The 19,212-nt window shown below is 34.4% G+C and overlaps 1 protein-coding gene across 3 annotated transcripts in view; it reads right to left on the minus strand.

Moving 5' to 3' along the window:
- Window positions 1-19,212, minus strand: part of ARHGDIB (Rho GDP dissociation inhibitor beta) — a 74,535-nt gene that overhangs the window by 5,550 nt on the left and 49,773 nt on the right. For 2 of the 3 annotated variants that reach the window (XM_031938338.1, XM_012550699.3), the window contains 3 exons: window positions 9,730-9,913; window positions 8,728-8,811; window positions 4,972-5,048 (listed from right to left, as the gene is read on the minus strand). In XM_031938338.1, the coding sequence (XP_031794198.1) occupies window positions 4,972-5,048; window positions 8,728-8,811; window positions 9,730-9,913 (345 nt within the window). Of the gene's footprint in view, window positions 1-4,971; window positions 5,049-8,727; window positions 8,812-9,729; window positions 9,917-19,212 lie in introns of all 3 variants that reach the window. The other variant, XM_012550698.3, reaches the window with a different exon arrangement.

Genomic DNA, 19,212 nt, shown 5'->3' on the forward strand with positions numbered 1-19,212 from the left:
CTGTCAGAAATTGGTGCCATATTCTTTAATTTTGTTGAATTGATTTTTTTCCCTTTTTCCTTTCAAAATCTTTATTATGAAGAATGACATGCTGGATAAAGAAAGAAGCAAGAATTTATTTGGAAACTAATGTGACTTAAAAACAAAAGATGTCAGAAAAAGTTATATTTAAAAAAATTTTTAGACCCTGAAGGAACATGGAATGTTTTCTTCCTGAGTTTTAATTATATATTTTCTAGCTCTGGTTCTGCTCTGGAACTAATCTTTGTGACTAGCCTGTTATATGTCAAATGGATGATGTCCATTTTATCTTTGATTTTAAGGTGTTTTGCTTTGTTTTGTTTCATTTTCTTTTGGGCTAGAACTATGATTTCATGAGTATAGGGAGCTCCTGGGGAGATATTCCTATTCTCCATTCAAATCAGCATCTGTTCTGCAATTTTGCTTTTAAATAGGTAGGTAAAGAGAAGGCTAAAAGGGTTGAGTTCAAATCTCTTCTAAACCACTTACTAATAGTATGACCATGGGAAAATCACTTAACTATTAAGTCTGCTTAAGTTTCCTCATCTGTAAAATGAAGGAGTTGGAGTCTATGGCTTCCCACATCCCTCCAGATTTTTGATCTTGTCATTATAATCTTAGACAAATGTTTGGAGGACCCTGACAAGGTCAGTGATCTATCTAGAGTCATACTATATAGTACATACTATAGAGTCAGTATGCATCAGAAAAAGGACTGAACCCAGATCCACTGGACTCCACATTTATTTCTCCATCTGTTGATTCTTATATGGGATGATGAATGGGAGAGGAGGTGGAGGGAAAGGGGCATTTGGGGTTGAGTTGTCCAGGTCACATAGCTAGTAAATGTCTGAGGATAATTTTGAACTCAAGTCCTCCTGACTCCAGAGTTGGTGCTCTATTTCTAGTTGCTATCTTAGATGAACTTTTAAAAATTTTGATAACTATATTTCAATAAAATTGGTTTTCTTTGTAGTCCTATGTATTTTGTTCTATGTACTTAAACTCATTATTCTCTAAAGAGATTTGTAGACTTCCCTGGATTACCAAAGGGATCCATAATACAAACAAATTAAGAATCTCTATTTTACTCAGTGTTTCAACACTGTTCAGTAAGCCTCCTTTACACTAGTTAGTATATAATTACAAAGTGCATAAAGGGGAATGAAGATGAGAAAAATGTTGTGCACTTAATCTAAGTGAGTATGGAGTTTGAAGTGGAGGTTGGTATGGGGAATGTTTGCCTTCCCTGTAAATAAAGGATTGATAATATTCTTATAGATTTAGGCTCTATCTTCTCCTTTTCCCCTATGCCCTCCTTCCTCAAATTTGCCATTTTCATTCTACTTTTCAATGAAAACCTGCCAATAAGTTATGAAAATATTTTCATTATCTGGCCCCTTTCTAAATTTCCAGTCTTTTGGCACTTTATTCACTTCTATGATCCAATATTCTTGGCCTTTCCTTTACTCCACACTCCATCTTCCATCTCTGGCCTTTGGCTGTTACCCCTGCCTGAAAGGTTCTTCCTCTTCATCTCTATTTCTTTGTTTCCCTGATTTCCTTCAAAACTTTAATCTTACTTTCTGTCAGAGGCTTTTCCTAATGCTCTCAACTACTAAGGACTTCAACTTCTATCTTATCTATGAAAATATTACATGTACCTAATTATTTTCATGTTGTCTTCCTTACTAGGAGTTTCCTAAAACTGTGATTTTTACCTTTCTTTGTACCCCAAACAGAACAGTGCCTGACTTAATTAGCACTTGATAAATGCTTGTTAAGTGATTGAATTCAAAATTTATTAAACTTGTATTTCTACAGTCTTTTTAGAAAACAGTATTGCAAAACAAAAAATCTATAAAGCTACAAAAACAGGTTATTGCAGTAAATGAAGTTTTATTTGTACAAAAATATCCATAGCAAGATCTGAGTCAAAGATCTGAGTCACTTTTTAAATGACTGTTATTATTGTTCTGTACCCAAGGCCAGACCTTGCTAAAAGCCAGCCGCAACAAGACCTTACAAAAGTGGACCTAAGTGCTTTTTTGATTTTAGCTTCCTTCTTTTCCTTCCATTCTCCCAAAATATTTTCTTTTAAAAATTCACTCAAAATTACTTATTGAGCATCTCCTCTGAATAATGGGTTGGCATAATAGCCTTATGTGTGCTGACACGGCTAGTGCCTTGAAATTTCTCATTAGAGATTTTTTCTGTAGGTTAAGGCTATTGTCTCTTTTTAAAAAATGCAAATAATTCCAGTAGGAATGATGCATTATCCCATTTATTACCCATTTTGAACTTCATTAAATCAGCTATCTAACAGGGTGACATAAGACATGTTCAATTAAAATGAACCTTATGTCACCCTAAGATATGTTCATTTTAATTTGGGGAAGGAAAGGTGGACAACCCACTTTGTCTCTCTGGACATTGATTTCCTCTTCTGTAACACATGGGTGTCAGACTAGATTCCTTCTAGCTCAATGATCCACCTTACCCTTCTACTCAAAAATCTTCAGTAGCTACCCAATGCCTCTAGTATGAAATATAAAATTATCATTCTGATCTTTAAAGCCTTCTTGCATTCTGGATCTCATCCACCTTATTTCTGATCCAGTCCAATTGGTTTGCTAGCTGTTTCCCCTATGTGATCATCTCCCTACCATTGGAAATAGAATGGCTTTGTACAAGTGACTCCCCAAGTCTAGAATGTCCTCTCTTTACTTCCCTCTCAGAGTATTTCTATCTTCTTTAAAAGTGTAGCTCAGGTACCAGCTCCTATGAACTTTTACTGATGCTTTCAATTATTAGCACTTCCTCTTAGAAATATTTTGCATGATGCTTTTAATTAGTTTCAATTCAGCCAATATCATTAAATTCCTACTCTGTGCCAGTCACTATGCTAGGTATTAAGGCTGAAAATCAAACAAAAAAAAGCAACAGTCTCTACCTTCAAGGAGATCCTAGTCTGGGAGTATGCAACATGTCCAGAAGTAAGTACAAAGTACTTCTCCCAGTCTAATGGGAGAAGTTACATGTATATAAACTGAAGGTGGGCAGCATGTGATAAATGCCATGTAGTGGTACAATTCATTGTGTCTTGGGACTCAGACTCCATTCTGATGGAGAAATCAGGAAAACCTTTTTAGAGGAGGGTAATATTTGAGATGTTCTTTGAAGGACAGGCGCATTCCTTTTATTATTATTATTATTATGTAACATTTTTATGCCTTTGTTTTCCAAATATGAAAATCTTTTATCTTTGAGGACTACTCCTTGTAACAAAGAACAAATGAAAGAGGAGAAATAAGTGTTTGTAAAAACTAACCAACAATTTACAAATATTTTTACCATGTTTAACATATATTGGATTACTTGCCATCTAGGAGAGAGGGTAGGGAGAAAGGGAAATTGGAACACAAGGTTTTGCAAAGTTCAATGGTAAAAAATTATCCTTTCATATAATATGAAAATAAAAAGCTTCAATAAAAAACACTGAATTTGCAATCAGCAAAAACAAAAAAGAAAAAACAAAAACTAACACAGCAATAGAATCTTAACAGTATTATAAAATGTTCTACTCTCATTCTTTCCCAGATCAGCAAAGAAAAAGATACATTCATCTTCTCCTCTCTTCTTTAAGACTAGGCTTATTCAGTATAATTATATAGTATTATGTTGTGGGTTTTTTGTTTTTATTGTTGTTTCTGTTCCATTCCAGCAATATATTGCTGTAGACGTTGTATATATCATTTTCCTGGATGAGATTATATTACCTGGCCTCATTGCATGTAATACTTTCCATTCTTCATAGTATTATCTAACAACATTTCATGTAACAAAATTTGTTCAGTCATTGTACAGTTGATAATACCAACTTTGCTTCCAATTCTTTGTTACTATCAAAAATGTTATAAATATTTTGGATCTTTATGGGACTTTCCTGTCTACATTTTATTTTTTTGGTTTACATTCCTAGCAATGACCCCCATAGATCAAAGGAGAGGACCCTTTTTAAAAGCATTTTTTCTTGTCATTTCTATGCCATATTCAATTGCTTTCTAAAATGATCAAACCAATCCATACCCTAGCAATAATGTATTATTCAGTGAATATTGGTAAATGTTTAATAAGCAGCTCTCTGGGGGAAAATTATATGTAATATGTGATGACCGCGTTAGTACTCTGGATACCTTAGAATCAGCTGGAATCAGGATAATTTCCTTGATCTTTATTCTTGGTCTTTAGAGATAAGATTGAATTGGATGGAAGCAGAATCTCCTCAACCTTCCTTTTTCGTCTCCCACCCAGAAATGATCCTCACTGGTCTTACTCCATCCACCCCCTAGTCTCTCCTACCATTCTCTGTATACACCAGTTATCGAGCCAGCACAGGATAGTGGGAAGGGCCATTTTCCAAGCATATGCTTATAGAGTATTATCCAATCGGTAATTAGTCTTAAGTGTTCAAACCAACCTCAGTGCATCAACTCAAGAGTTTCAGCACTTTACACAATACACTCAATTTAATCTTTTTTTTAAAAATCTTTTAAAATCATCATTGTTTTATCTTTTAATTTTTTAAATTTTCATTTTTTTATTTATCTTCATTATTAACATTTTATCCATCAGTTTCTTAAATCTAGACAATCAACAAAATATCAACTCAAGCCCTGATTTATAGTATTTGCCAATTTCCAAAGTAAAATTGCTCACAAGAAAATTGAACAATTGACTCTTGTAAGCTGGTTGAAACTGACTCCTTTATATTCCTGGTGGTGTACCTGACTTTCTATAACACTTGATGGGTCTGATTTCTAGAGGCAGAAGTGTCTGAGATGCTGTGGGAGAGGGCATTCCATAGGGAAGCAGGGCAGGGAAAGATATAAAGTCCCTTAAATAATTTATACATTATAAATACCAAAACCTTCAACTCAAACTACTTACTTTGAAATTAATTTTGACTCTATATTCAGCTCCTTCCTTTAGCACAAAGGTCTTTTTCTTGAGAGCTTCAAGATCTCCTGTGAAAGTAGATTCAAAATGATAATTTATGATTATAGTTAGAAAATTTAGACCTCAGAAATAATCTGTTCTCAACACTTCTTTTTATACATGTGAAAACCAAGGCCCAAAAAGAACAAATGGGTCATCCATGTGTAATAAAAACATTGATATAGCTTTAAAGTTTGTAATTACTTTACATACACTATTTTTTTGTTCCTTGAACAAGATACTCTATCATCTAAATCCTTATCCTTACAAGGCAGGCCCCAGTGCTCAATATGTTCTTCCTCCTTTCTTTCTTCCCTTGGAATACCTTTAAGTCTCAACTAAGGTGCCTACTTGAGGCCTTTTCCTTGTCCAAAACCCTGGTCATTCCCCCAAAACCCAGTTATTAATGTTGTCTTTTTTCTTATTCCAAAATTATTTTGTATCTATTTAGCCTATGTATATTTAGTGTATATGTATATATGTATTGTATGTATACATATCTAATCCATGTATGTGTATACATATATGTGTGTATATACTATATATGAATCCCGATTACTTAGAATAATAGTCTAGTGAGAAGAGGGGGAGTCAAGAGAGAACTGGTGCTGACTGCTGTTTTTGATCCTTACTAGCTGTGTGACCATGGGGTCATCACTTACTGCCTCTGAGTTCTAGTTTCCTTATATCTAAAATGCTATAGATAGTACGAAGGTCTATGGAATTGTGAGATAAAGTCAACAAGTCATATGAGATAAGTCGTGAAGCATTTATTAAGCCTTATTTATTATATAAGTTCTGGAAACATAAAGAAAGGCAAAAACCAGCTTCTGCCTTCAAGGAGCTCACATTCTAATCGGGGGAGACAACAGACAAACAACCATATGTAAACAAAATGTACAGGATAGAGGGAAGGAATTAATATTAAATAGTCCTGGAGAAGACTTGGTGTGGAAGATGGGATTATCCTTATATATCCAAAGTAATTTTGGAATAAGAAAAATACCAATATTCATAACTGGGTTTTTGGGGGAGTGACCAGGGTTTTGGACCAGGAAAAGGCACCTTAGCTGACACTTAAAGGTATTCCGAGAGAAGAAAGAAAGGAGGAAGAATATAGTGAGCATTGGGACCTGCCTTGTAAGAATAAGGAAGTGAAAGACTGATATCACTTAACAGCTAATAGTAAATGGTTTGGTATGGGGGTTATTCTAGGAAGTGGTGTGAATCAATACAGAAAGGTAGGTTGGAGCCACATTTTGAATGCTAAACAGGAGTTTATAGTTTGTCCTAAAGGCAATAAGGAACCACCGAAGCTTGAGCAGAGAAGTAGAATAGTTAGATACTGTGTTTTTGGCATTATTAATTTGGCAGGTGTGAGGAAGAGAAATTGGAAAGGAGATAGACTCTCTAGCATATTTGAGAATTTCAAAGATTCATGAACTAGAAACATGGTATAACTTGTTATTGGTCACTAATATACCAAAGTTACAACTTATTAGGAAAAGAAAAAAATATTATTTCCTTTTTTTTTTGGTAGGTTAGACAGAGAAATGGAAAACTATTGATTATTCTTCTCTGTCATGTGAGTGTGGTCTTCCCTTACTTTAAACATGGTAAGTACATTTTGGCTGAGTATAGAAAACCTACCATGAGGGCTGTGTTATGCATTTTTAGGTATGCTTTTCCCTTTACTTCATTCTGTTTTTGACTTTGATCTTATTTTGTGAAGTGAAAACTGCCTCTTTAAACAGAGTATTTCACACAGGAAGAGGTTACAGTCCTAGTAAGAGAGAGAATTTCTTTCTGGGAGAGACACACAGCATTTTGGGGTAGTTGTTTGCAGTACTGTGTCTTGCACTGGTGGTTTCAGTTGAACAGGAAGCATATCTGCTCAATTTCTTATTTCCTCTCTCTGGCAAAAAGTCCTTATATGGTAAAGTGTGCATCTTTACAGCTCTGTCCCTACACCTCCGCCAAGCCTATCATTCTAGAATTGTCTGTTCCTTTGTCTCACAAGAGTACGACTTTTGATTTGATGCTAAGAAATGGCCTCATTATTAGCACTAAGGCAAAACTGTGAAGTAAGCAAAGCTTTGTTTTCTGTGACCCTGCTCTTCTAAGTTCTGTAACTTTCCTGTACCTCTCCTAGGCATGCACAGTGAACTTATATTCTCAACCTCCTCTTCTTAAAAAACAACAAACAAAAAACAACTTAAAACTCAGAAATTAACAAGGTCCTTTTTCTGAGTCATAAGGTTGTTTTTTGTTTTGTTTTGGTTGAAAAGTCTCAAACTGATCATCTTAAATGGTACTCTTAATTTCATTCCAAGTTTGGACTTGTCCTCTGAAGTCCTTCTAAAGCTCTAATCCATTCAGTTCAGTTCAATTCAATTAAACAAAAAGTGATTAAGTATTTACTCTATACTGGGGTAATGAGATGGTAAGTGCATAGAGCTCCTGACTGAGAGTCAAGACCTGATACTAACTCTGTGAACTTGCAGGATAAGTCAGTTAACTCTGTTTGCCTCAGTTTCCTCATCTGTAAAATAAACTGAAGAAGGAAATGGCAAACTGCTCTAAATGGGGTCATGACTGACACAATTAACAGCAACAATGGTACCCATGTACCACAGTTGTGCTAGTTTATGTAGATACAAAGCCAAGAACAAAATAAACACTTCTCTCAATAACTTTGCATTCTCTAGGAGAAATAATGCAACATGTAGCCAGAAAAGTAAATAAAATGTATAATGATTATTTTAAAGAGAAAGAGAGTAGTAATAAAACAGCCTCCTATAGGAAAAGGCACCTTATGGGTGCTTTTATGAAAGCAACTAAGGGGATTCTATAATACACAGGTGAGGGAAATTATATTACAGATATGGGAAGACCACATATGCAAAGTATGGAGGTAGGAGATTAGAATGGCCCATATAGGGAACAGCTCCCTATTGGACTGGACAGTTTGACTAGAAGAGAGAGAAGGAAGGTGGGAGGAAAAAACCTGAAATCGGCCTGGCTGAAAATTTTGTATTTATCCTAGAGGCAATAGAGTAAAGAATTGGACATCATTCCAAGCATCATAGCCTAAAGTTAAAGAATGAATCTAGCATAGTGGATTTGGGGGCATTATTAAATAATAAATGGGGGAGTTATTGGGGAGGCAGAACATTTTCTCACACCAGAAATCATATCATTATTCCCGTTAGGATATATATAGAATGTATTAGGCCTGCCCTATGTGGCCTCATTAGTGAATTGCTTTCTTTAACATTTTGTAAATTTTTATTCTTAATAAAGACAATATTCTCAGAGGGAACACTCAAATGAATACTGAATTATCTATATTTTTCCATCAGCAGCCTGGTTATGTGAAAATAAATTCTGTTCTCATCTTTTTCAGAATAATAGAATGAAGACAACAGAAATGTACAAATGGTTTTGTGCTCTAAACCTAGCAATTTGTTTAAATAGACAGAAGCAAATCATCACAGGGGTCTTTCTTGAGTTTGGTGTAACATGTATTCTGTGGATAATAAATTATCAATTTATTCCTAATGGCCTCTATATGTCACAAAACTACTTGTCTGGCTTCTTTGCTATAGAAAAATCCATTCATGATTTGCTTTTTGTGAAAGACTTTCCCCAAGTACCTCCCCAGATTCTAGTCAAGTTCATTGGAAGAAGGCAAATAGATTTACTTACCAGTAAGATCCATAGTAATTGGTCCTGGGGCAGTGTCACAGACTAGGGTGAGTCGAGTGACTACTACATTGGGAGCAGTTGGATCTGCAGAATCCAAAAACGAATATTAAGTAGTTGATAAAGGTATAGAGATGGGAGATATGTACATGTGAGAGAAGAGAAAAAGAGACAGAGAAACACAAAGACAGACATATTCAGAGAAACAAAGACAGAGACACTGAGATAGAGAAATTATTTTTCTGTGAAAATTTGATTTAGCAAACATTAAATGCTTTTTTTGTATTATATACTAAGTACTGGAGGCAGAGGCAATGATAAAAATGAACCAGTCTCTGCCTTCAAGTAGGTAGAGATATAATATACATATATAAAAGGAAACAGTTACAAAGTAGAAGAAAAGTAATTTCAAAAGGAAGAAAGTACCAATAGCTGCCCCACAGTACCAATAGCTGTCCTTTGGAGGAAACTAGGGCTTTGGAAATGAGGGAGTTCTCTCCAGACATGGAAGATTACATGTGCCAAGTGATAGCGGCAGGGGATGGAATGTTGTGCACAGCCGCTAGTTAGCAGGCCAGTTTGTATGGAATGGGAAGTATAGGTGGAAAAGATGATGAAGAACACTTCATCAGCCTAGTAGGCTACTGAGGGTTACCAGGAGAGGCTCTGCCTGGATTTGGGGGTTGAAAGATAGAGAAGAAAAAGAGGGGAAAAGATGAAGAGGGAAAGAAGAAGGGAAATTGAGAGGTTGGGGGAAAGGGAAAAAGAAAGAAAGACAGAAAAAAAAGAAAGTTTATTTCCAAGTGTAACTCCAGGGCATTTCCTATTCTTTATATGCCACTTAGTTATTTGTACCTAAAAAAAAAAAGTTAATCACATTATGAACCTTGTACCCATTATTCAGTGGAGGGCTCTTTTCCAGGGACATGTCCCCAGGGATCTCTGGGGTTTATTAGTTGCTTGTAGAAACGTAATATAACTGAAGATCCCATCTTTACCACATACCTGCTACCACAGGTCCATCCCCTAGTAGAGTTTTCTTATACTTGGCAAGACTTTCATCATCTTTGTCCATCTCCTGCAGCTCCTTCAGAGACTTCTGAGGTGGGGGCTTGTAATTAAGCTTGCCATCCAGGTCATCCTCCTCCTCCACCACATGTGGCTCAGGGTCCTTTTCTGTCATTGTGATCTACTTCACGGAGAGGGGGAAAAGTGGTTAGCTAGAGGAAATTTTCAGTAGATATGAAGAATCTGTGCTGTGTTATGATTATGATTCCTGCTCTGATTCAATAAAAGAATTCTCTTCAATTCAACAAGAATTTAATATGTGCTACCTACTATGCAAATTATTTGGCAGTGCCCTCAAGAAGTTTGCATTCTATTTTGGGGGTAGAGAGGAACAACATGTATACAAATAAAAGGAAAATATATACAAAATAAATACCGAGTAGTTTCCTGGCGAGATGGGGAGGCAGTAATGACTGGAATGGTCAGGAAGGTCCTTAACTAAGTTTTAACGGGACTTTAAAAAGCTCCAAGATGAGGAGGTAAGGAAATAGAGTATTCCAAGCATGGGGTAACAGTCTGTACAAAGATGGGAGACTGGACACTACCTATAGAGAACAGAGTTGGCTTATTTGGTTGAAATATTGAGTGAATGATGAGTAGTTACATGAAATCAGTCTAAAGAGAATGGTTGGAATGGAATTGTGAAGGTGGATTGAACACTGAACCTAGAGTAAGGGAGACTCATCTTCCTGAGTTCAAATCCAGCTCAGATACTTTCTAATTATGTCACCCTGCACAAGTCACTTAACCCTATTTGCCTCAGTTTCCTCATCTGTAAAATGACCTGAAGAAGAAAATGACAAATGACTCCAGTATCTTTGCCAAGAAAACCCCAAATGGGGTCACAAAGAGTCAGATATGACTGAAAAATGACTGGACAACAATAGCAATTTATAGGATGAAACATTGCTAAATTAGATATTTGTATAGTCCATCCTGCATAAGCAAACCAATGACAGTTATTTGGTGGTACAGTGGTAAAACAGTGTTAGATCTGAAGTAAAAAAAGGTCCAAATTCAAATCTGGCCAATGGCACTTACAATCTCTTATACAATCACTTATAAAGGTGGACAAGTTGCTTAACCTGTCACTCTCAATTTCCTTATCTATAAAACGAAGAATTTGGACTTGATAGCTTCTAAAGTCTTTAGATCTCTACTTATGACTCTATGTTCTGTGTGTCAGATTATGGAAAAAAAAATAAGAACCTGAGCAGAGAGGAGATTTGTTGAGCTGAATTATCGAGAATCACTTTTGTTTTCTAAGAAACTAGAAACAAAGTTAGGGAAACAATTTGGAAATTAAACCAAATCTCAGACTTGAAGAAGGATCTTTTTACAGAATAATTAAAAAAATCCTCCAAGTACATATCTTGGCTCAATAATTCCTTTTCAGTTAGCTTAAAAGTACAATAAAATATCAGTGTTTCATAACTCAGAAAACAGTTCTAATTGCAATGCACAGGTCTGTTTCCTGCACAGGAAGGAAGCGTGTGGCTTGTTCCTGTGGCAACTCTTGCCTTAGTCTGAGAATCATTTAGAACTCGAGTTTTGCTTTTGGGACTTAATAGAAATAGAGGTATGAAACAATTAAATCACAGAAAATGAAATTTAAGAAGCCATAATGGAGGTACCAAAAAATAAAATCCTGGTCTAAGACAGATGCAAAGGAGAATTGAAAGATCAATTAAAAACTTCTGCTTTATAAGTTTTTTATAAAATAGAGAAAGAAAGCATTATATAAAATTCATTTCTAGGCAAATATGGTTTTATTAGCTAATCCATGAAAGTAAAGAAAGAAAACTATAGACCAAAATTCTTAATTAATGTACTAATGATTACTGATGCAAAAATGCCAAATTCCTAATGAAGAAAATATTTACCATGACCAAGTTGGATTTATGCTAGGAATTCAAGGTTGTTTCAATATAAAGAAAAAAGTTAATATGATTACAGAAAATGCAAAAAAGACTCCCAAAACACATTTATTCATGCTTAAACTCTAAAAAGTATAAACATACAAGAGTCAGTTTTATGATCGATTATACACAAACATACAAATTAAACACACACCTACGTAGTTCCAAAACTATGCATTATTTGAAGTGGCAAAACATTAGAAGCTTTTTAAAATAAAGATGGGAGTGAAAAAAAGCATTATCTCAGTATTTTTAATGTAACTCTAAACATGCTAGAAATAGTAATACCAAGGCAATGAAATTAAAGCGAAAAACACTGACAAAGAGAAAATAATTGTTAATATTTGCAGATGATTTAGGAAACACCAGAAAATTACAAAGAGTCTGATTGAGACATCTATGAAGTAGTAGTATACCAAATAGAGGAAACATCATTCAAAATAAGTATGAAATGCATAAAATATTTGGTTATCAAGCTACAAGACACAAGATCCATAAATGCAATTTCAAGGCACAAAGAGGATGAAGGCTCAGTCTTGTTTTATATAACTTAATAACATTTATTTTCTATAATTTCATGCTTATATTACATTTATAGTATTTAATTTATTGTATATATTAGCTTTCTTGACTGCTTACTTAACTTTGCATCTGTTTATGAAATTTTTCTGTTTTTCGGTATTCATCATATTTATTGTTTCTTATAATACCACAAAATTCCATTACAATTTTAATTTAAAAAGTGACTAAAAGGCTTAATTGATTCAGTTCTTTGCTACCACAAAAGTGTTATTATTATATTTTGGTTAATATAGAGATACTTTGTTTTATATATCTAGGATATGTCCAGCAGTAGAATTTTTAAATCAAAAGGTGTACTGTTTAGTTCTCTCATTTGCATAATTTCAAATTTCTTTCTGGATTGAATGAAACTATGAACTAATTCACAATTCCACCAATAATAACTTTGTATTACATATTTCTAAAGTCTGGTATGTAAGATGTACATGGAATTAATAATACATAGAAGACAAAGTCATTCCACCATGGTTAAAATGTCAAAGGAAATGAACCAAAAATTCTCAAAAGGAGGCTTTCAAACTATGAACAACCAGATAAATGCTCCAAATTAATAAGAAGAAATATATAAATCAAAACACTGCTGAAATTTTACCTTATACCTAAAAAACTGGTCTGATAAAAATGGGAATAGCCAGTTTTGAAGGATGGATGACAGGAAGACAAGCACACTAATACACTCAATAAATTTATAAATTAATTTTCTAACCCTTCTAAAGTCAATTTAGAATTGATGTAAAAAAGTAATTAAATACTCATATCCTTTCATCTAGATTCTCTACTGCTAGGCAGTAACCTCCAGAGAAATCAAAGACTAAAAGAAAGTTCTCATACATACCAAAATATTCATAGCAAAAAAAAATTTTTTTTGCATGTGTATGATATAGAACTAGAAGTAAAACAGGTACCCCTTGATAAATAAATGATAAACACATCCATGAATATAAGAGAATATTATTGTGGCTTATGGTGTTACAAATAAGAAGAACTCAAAGAAGCATAGGAAAACTTTTTTGAAATTATTTTTGTTGTTTTCAGTCATTTCTGAGTCTTCAGGAATTGCATTTGGGGTTTTCTTGGCAGAGATATTGGAGTGATTTATAATGTTTTTCTCCAGCTTATTTTTCAGATGAGGAAACTGAGGCAAACAGGCTTAAGTGACTAAGAATCATACAACTAGGAGGTCTCTGAGGCTGGATTTGAACTTAGAAAAATGAGTTTTCCTGACTCCCTGCCCACTTTGCCATCTAGCTGCCTCATAATTACAGAGAGAAATAAATAGATCCAGGAAAATAACATATAATATGGTTACAAATATAAATTGAAAGAGCAACAATAAAAATTGAAACTGTGTTATATAATTGTAATGGCCCTATTCAGCCCCAGTGAAGAGTTGAGAAAATATATTTCTCCCCATTAATGGCCAAGGTGGGAGGGCATGGATATGGAATATTACATATACTGTCAACTGCATTTGAAATGTTTAGTTTTGGTGAACAATCTTTTCTTACTTTCTTTTAATGTATTTTTGTAAAGGAAAGCTCACTTGAGAGTGGAGGGAAGAGATGTGTTTGGAAATTAAAGTGAAATAAAGGCAAAAAGCATCATTAAAATGAAGATTTTTAAAGTAAAAGTAATCAAATTTCCAAGAGAAACTTAATGAAGAAAAGAACAGAGATCATCCTGAACAGTATTAAAGACTTCAAAATAAAAATGAAGTGGCTAAATGTTGAGTGTTGTGGATGGATGCAATAGAAAGTAATTGGTTTCATTAATTTTATAGTTTTCATTAATTATAATACAAGGTAGAAGCTAAAAAGCATTTCAGTAAAGATAGTCATCTATTTGGTGATTTCCAAGGATGTCTGAGGCATATGTGGGAGGTCAGAATGTGAAGTAACTCTAGAATAAAGGTTTTAAGAGAAATCTCTCATACATGGCAATACAATGGAAGTTCTAGGTCCTTTTACTACTGGTAGACTGCCAGGAGAGTGAGATTGCAGATGATCTCATGTCTCCTTCATCTCTAAGTTTATATTATCCTGTCTAAATAGATATTATTTTTGGCCAAGTAGTACAATAAACCTAGTGTTTATCATTAAAAGAGTCTGAGGGTCAGAGGAAAATTGGAGGAGAATCATGTAATATTGACAGGGAAAGTTCAGGAGTATATCACAAAGAACTAGTTTATTCTAATAAGACAAGGGTTGGGGGCGGGATAGTAAGCTACATGGACCAGAGATCTTGGTGGTAAAAAGCTCACACTGGATTTGGATCAGAATAGTAATAAGAAAGTCATTCCACTCATGTAGGGAACAATGCCCTTTACCAAAGCAGGTTTAAACAACCTTTTCTACAATTTGCAATCTGTGAGAGTGGGAGATTAAATGACCTATCCAGAGTCACACAGCTGCTATGTTTCAGAGATGAATTCTAGTTTTCTTGGCTCCAAGGCTAATTCTCCAGCCTTTCAGGAATCAAAATCCTGCACTGAACATTTAGTAAATCGTATCAACACATAGTTGAATTCTGTGATCCTTAGTTTCCTCATCCATAGACTAAATGCTGCTCAAGATCCCTAACCTAATTTAAGATTCTGTGATTCTCCGAAAGATTCTGCTTTCTATATAGAGCTGAGTGAGACAAGGGGGTAAATCATTATAATCATTAAGAAGTTAGGAAAAAAAAACCACTGAATAATACAGGAAAAATTTCATGTTCAAATGAGTTCAGAAAATATTATAAAGCACTTAGTTGTGTGTATGCAAAGTTTGCAATGCAATGTGCTTGTAAGGATGGATTAAATAGTTAAGTCACAAAGTTAAAAGGGAGAACAAATCTTCCAAATCCTACCTCCTCCTGCCAAATTCTCCCAGGTCCTGACAGCTAGATTCAAGGCTGAGCTTTTTCAGCAAAATGAGGCACAGTTGGGGAGTTAAAGGAATGACAACTCTGCTTTAGAAGCTCTGCAGGGACCCATGACTCAGCTTAGACTGGGTCCAAGGAACTGTTCATCTTTTCAACATTTTCAAATGTTAAAGATATGAAAGGTTCTTGGTAGAGTTGGAGAGCACACGATCACAGAAACTGAGAGAGGGGAGAAAATGCTCACGTAAAATGGGAACAATTCTTTCATTGTGATGCACCTTATTTTTAATCTTATTTCATTCTGGGTGGTTCTTTCCATTGAACTGGCAATCAGAAGACCTGAGTTCAAGTCCTAACTATCACTTCCCAGTTATGTGATTTTATACAAATGATGACTTCTCTGGATCGGTTTCTTAAATATACAATGATGATATTTATGTAATGCATGATAAATAAGAAGAATTAAAAAAAAAGAAATGTAAGAGAATGAAAAAAATTAAGGGAAGCAGAGCTCCAAAAGATAGCATATTTAAATGCTATAACATTGTAAATATTATCAATCGAGAAATGAAATGAAACTATTGTCCAAACTTAGCAGTCAAACTTGAAATATTATACTCTCAAAATTAAACATTTTTCTGTTAATTCATAAATTACCAATTTATCATAGATCATACTTTGCAAGGGAATTCTTTGCACATATTTGTTAAGAAGTGACTGATGTGTGAAAAAATTGATAAACTTTTAAAAGATGATAGAAAACAGACTAAAAAGAATAGAAATAGATGATTTTATAGATCATGAGTTACTACAGTTAACCTGCAACACTCATGACTTAAGTACTAATTCATATTATAAAACAATATAACATATAAAACAATATAAGACAATTGAGCTACTTGATATTCAGAGTTCCTTTTAGCTCTAAAATTATCTATTATTTTTCTTAGCACTCTACCATATCTAGATATTTAGAAATTCAGTTATTTATTTGTGCAACTATACAGACAAATGCCTTTTTATTCATGATTTAATATATAGTTACTATTAAAATATCGTATGTCACCATAGGGGTTCCTTTGGAATAATTCAACTTTTTTTCAAAGCCTCAGCCAGAATTATGTTATTTCACATTATTTCACATGCATGTATATAAAACATATGTACCACATGCGTATTATATGCACATGTATGTGCAAATGAGCATAAGTATATGTAGATAAAGCTATATATGTACATTTACAGTTAGGACTTCGACTTATGATTTTTTGTGTGCCAAACTCTCCTTGAAAGAAATATCTATTCAGTCTCAGAGGGTTGCCTAGAGTATTAAGAGGTTCAAAAATTTGCCTATGATCACACAGTGTGTAAACATGTCTCACAAATGAGACTTCCTAGTTCTAAGATCAACTCTCTAGCTACTAAGTCATGCTGATTCATGTATGTATGCATGTACAATATAACATATACACACATATATATGTATACCATTTAAGTATATTCATATATGCAATCTGTGTTTTTACATATGGAAAACATTTTATATACACATTTATATAATTCTTTAATTTATTGGGTATGTATTCTTTAAGTATACTATCATATGCAAAGCATTGTGCTAGGTTCTATTGAGGATTTAAAGATAACAAAACTCCTTTATTTTTCTGTTCCTCATTACAAAGTACTTTTTGTGTGTGTGTGTATATATATGTATGTGTGTGTCTGTGCATCCTCCTATAATCTATACTATAACTTTGTGAAGAAGATAGAAGCCTTATGAACATTTTACATATGGCCACTAAAGTTCTTAGAGGCCTAGCGATTTGCCAAATGTCATATAATTAATAAATTCAAATCAGAGATTAGAACTCATGTCTCCACTCCAATTTTGGTTCTTTTCCCACTAGACCTTACAACTTCTCAAAACACTCTTTGCTTTCACTGAATATACACAGTCTTACAAAGCTTTCTTTCTTCACAATTTCTATGAAAAATTCTTTACAAACTGCAGTAAGCTCAGTAGTTTGGAGGAAGTTCCTTTTCTATCATCCTTTAAGTGCTCTATTTCCTGCCTTCTCTTCCTTTCCCACCCTGTAACCAATTTCAAATGCAAATGATTGTGAAAATAAATAAAAGAGGAAGAAGGGAATATAGTCTCCAAAGCATAAAATTTTTAAGCTTCATCTTTTCTTCCTTTCATCCTGTTAAACTCACCTAGTCTTCTATGCATAGCAATTTTCTAGAATGAAGGTAGACTTGCATTAATCCCCAATCTGGAAAATTCAGGCAGCGAAGTTTTGTTTTGTTTTGTTTTGTTTTGTTTTCAGTGAAGGCATTTATTTTAAAATTATCCAGATAACTGTCTCCATTTTCCTCTGCTCTTGGTTTGCATAAACAGAACTTTGTTCCTGACTCTTACCCAATTAAAAAAAAAATTCCTTACCCAAAAAACACTGAGTGCTAAGAGACTGACTTATACCCCTCAGGTTAGACAGAGAGAATAAATAAACTTAAATTTAAATGTGCCACAAATTTGGCCTAGCACAAACCAATATATAAATAAGTATAGCCTGCCTAAGGCCATTACTTGGTTTCTAGAAAAAACATATATATGTATGTTATTATTAAGCAAAACAATAATAAAGAGCAGGTCTCTTCTTTTCCAGTTGGTTTAGTTGTAAATAGGTTAATAATGGCTTTATTGCAAAATAACCTTAGTCAGACAATGTGGGACATTTCCAAACTGTGGCATTTTTACTGTGAGTGTTAGAAGAGAAAAATACAAGTATTGGCTCCTCCCAATCAGAAGGCTGAGCTGACTGGTGAGACTAGGGGATTTATAGGAAATCCTGCATTTCCTTTTAAATTTGGTGACCTGTTTAAACAACTTTAATACACTTGAAACCAAGTACACCCTGGATGTTTTGGTTAGGGTTGATACAATGGTTAATTCATTGTAAGAGGACCACTATTTTAGTCTATCCTTCCCATTATTTGTTATTATTATTGTTGTTTTTACTGCTACTTGTCATGGTGGTGGGTGGTGGGTGGTGGGTGGTGGGTGGTGTAGGTACAGCCTCAATGAACTTTGGGAACTGACTGAATGGACATTAAATTTTTATTCCCACAAGATTTACAATGTACTCTCTGGATGTGTCAGTATTTCCTTTGCAAAAATAGAACTTATTTCTTTGAGGAATATGAAAGAGACAAGGGGTTCTGGGAATTATGAGGATTGTTTATAATCTGAATAAAATCTTAGAGTAGGGATGGAACTATTACATTTTTAAGTTTAATTTTAGATTCCATTTGCTGTTTTCTTTCTTAATTGAGGCCAGAGGTCATCTGTGGATGCTGAGAAATGTCAGTGGAGAGGACAAAATCATAGCTAAGGGAGGAAATCCTGATGAGCAATATTATAACTTGAGGGGCCAAGATGAATCCCAGAAACAGCTTATTAGGGTGCATGGAAGGATACAGGATATTTTATAGAAAGTGACTGTTAAGAGAGGGAGCAGAAGACCTAATTACCTCTTGAGTACAAGTAGAAAATGCAGAAACTGTAGGAAGTAAACTCCAGGGGGTGAGTGTCTAAGAAAATGTGCTCATTTTACTCTCAATCCTGCCAGTCCTATTTCCCAAACCAGAAGATAGGAACAATTCTGTTTCAGCTCTGCTGATACAAATGTAGGCCAGAGCATGCGCTGAATGCAGAGGTTCTTATAATAGAATTATAAAAATAATACTAATTAATAATTTTACTATTATTGAGGTAATTATTATTATTTTGCTCATGACACATTATTGTTTGCAGCGAAGAATCAAGGCTTGCTGAATGTTTAAGGTGGTTATCAGAGTAGGCTTTCCCAGGCAGTGGGCCATTACCAAGACATTCAGATTCCTTTGCCTTTCCTTAACTTCCCTTTCCTCTAAGCATCCTTTCTCTTTAGTTCTTGAGGATTCACAGAGAAGGAGAGAGAGAAGAGGCTTTCCTCCTCTAATCTCCTGAGCAGTAAGCAGGAGAGAGCAGGTTGTAAACCCCAGTTGGGAACAA

This window comes from Sarcophilus harrisii, chromosome 5 (genome assembly GCF_902635505.1).
Source record: "Sarcophilus harrisii chromosome 5, mSarHar1.11, whole genome shotgun sequence".
NCBI lineage: Eukaryota > Metazoa > Chordata > Mammalia > Dasyuromorphia > Dasyuridae > Sarcophilus > Sarcophilus harrisii.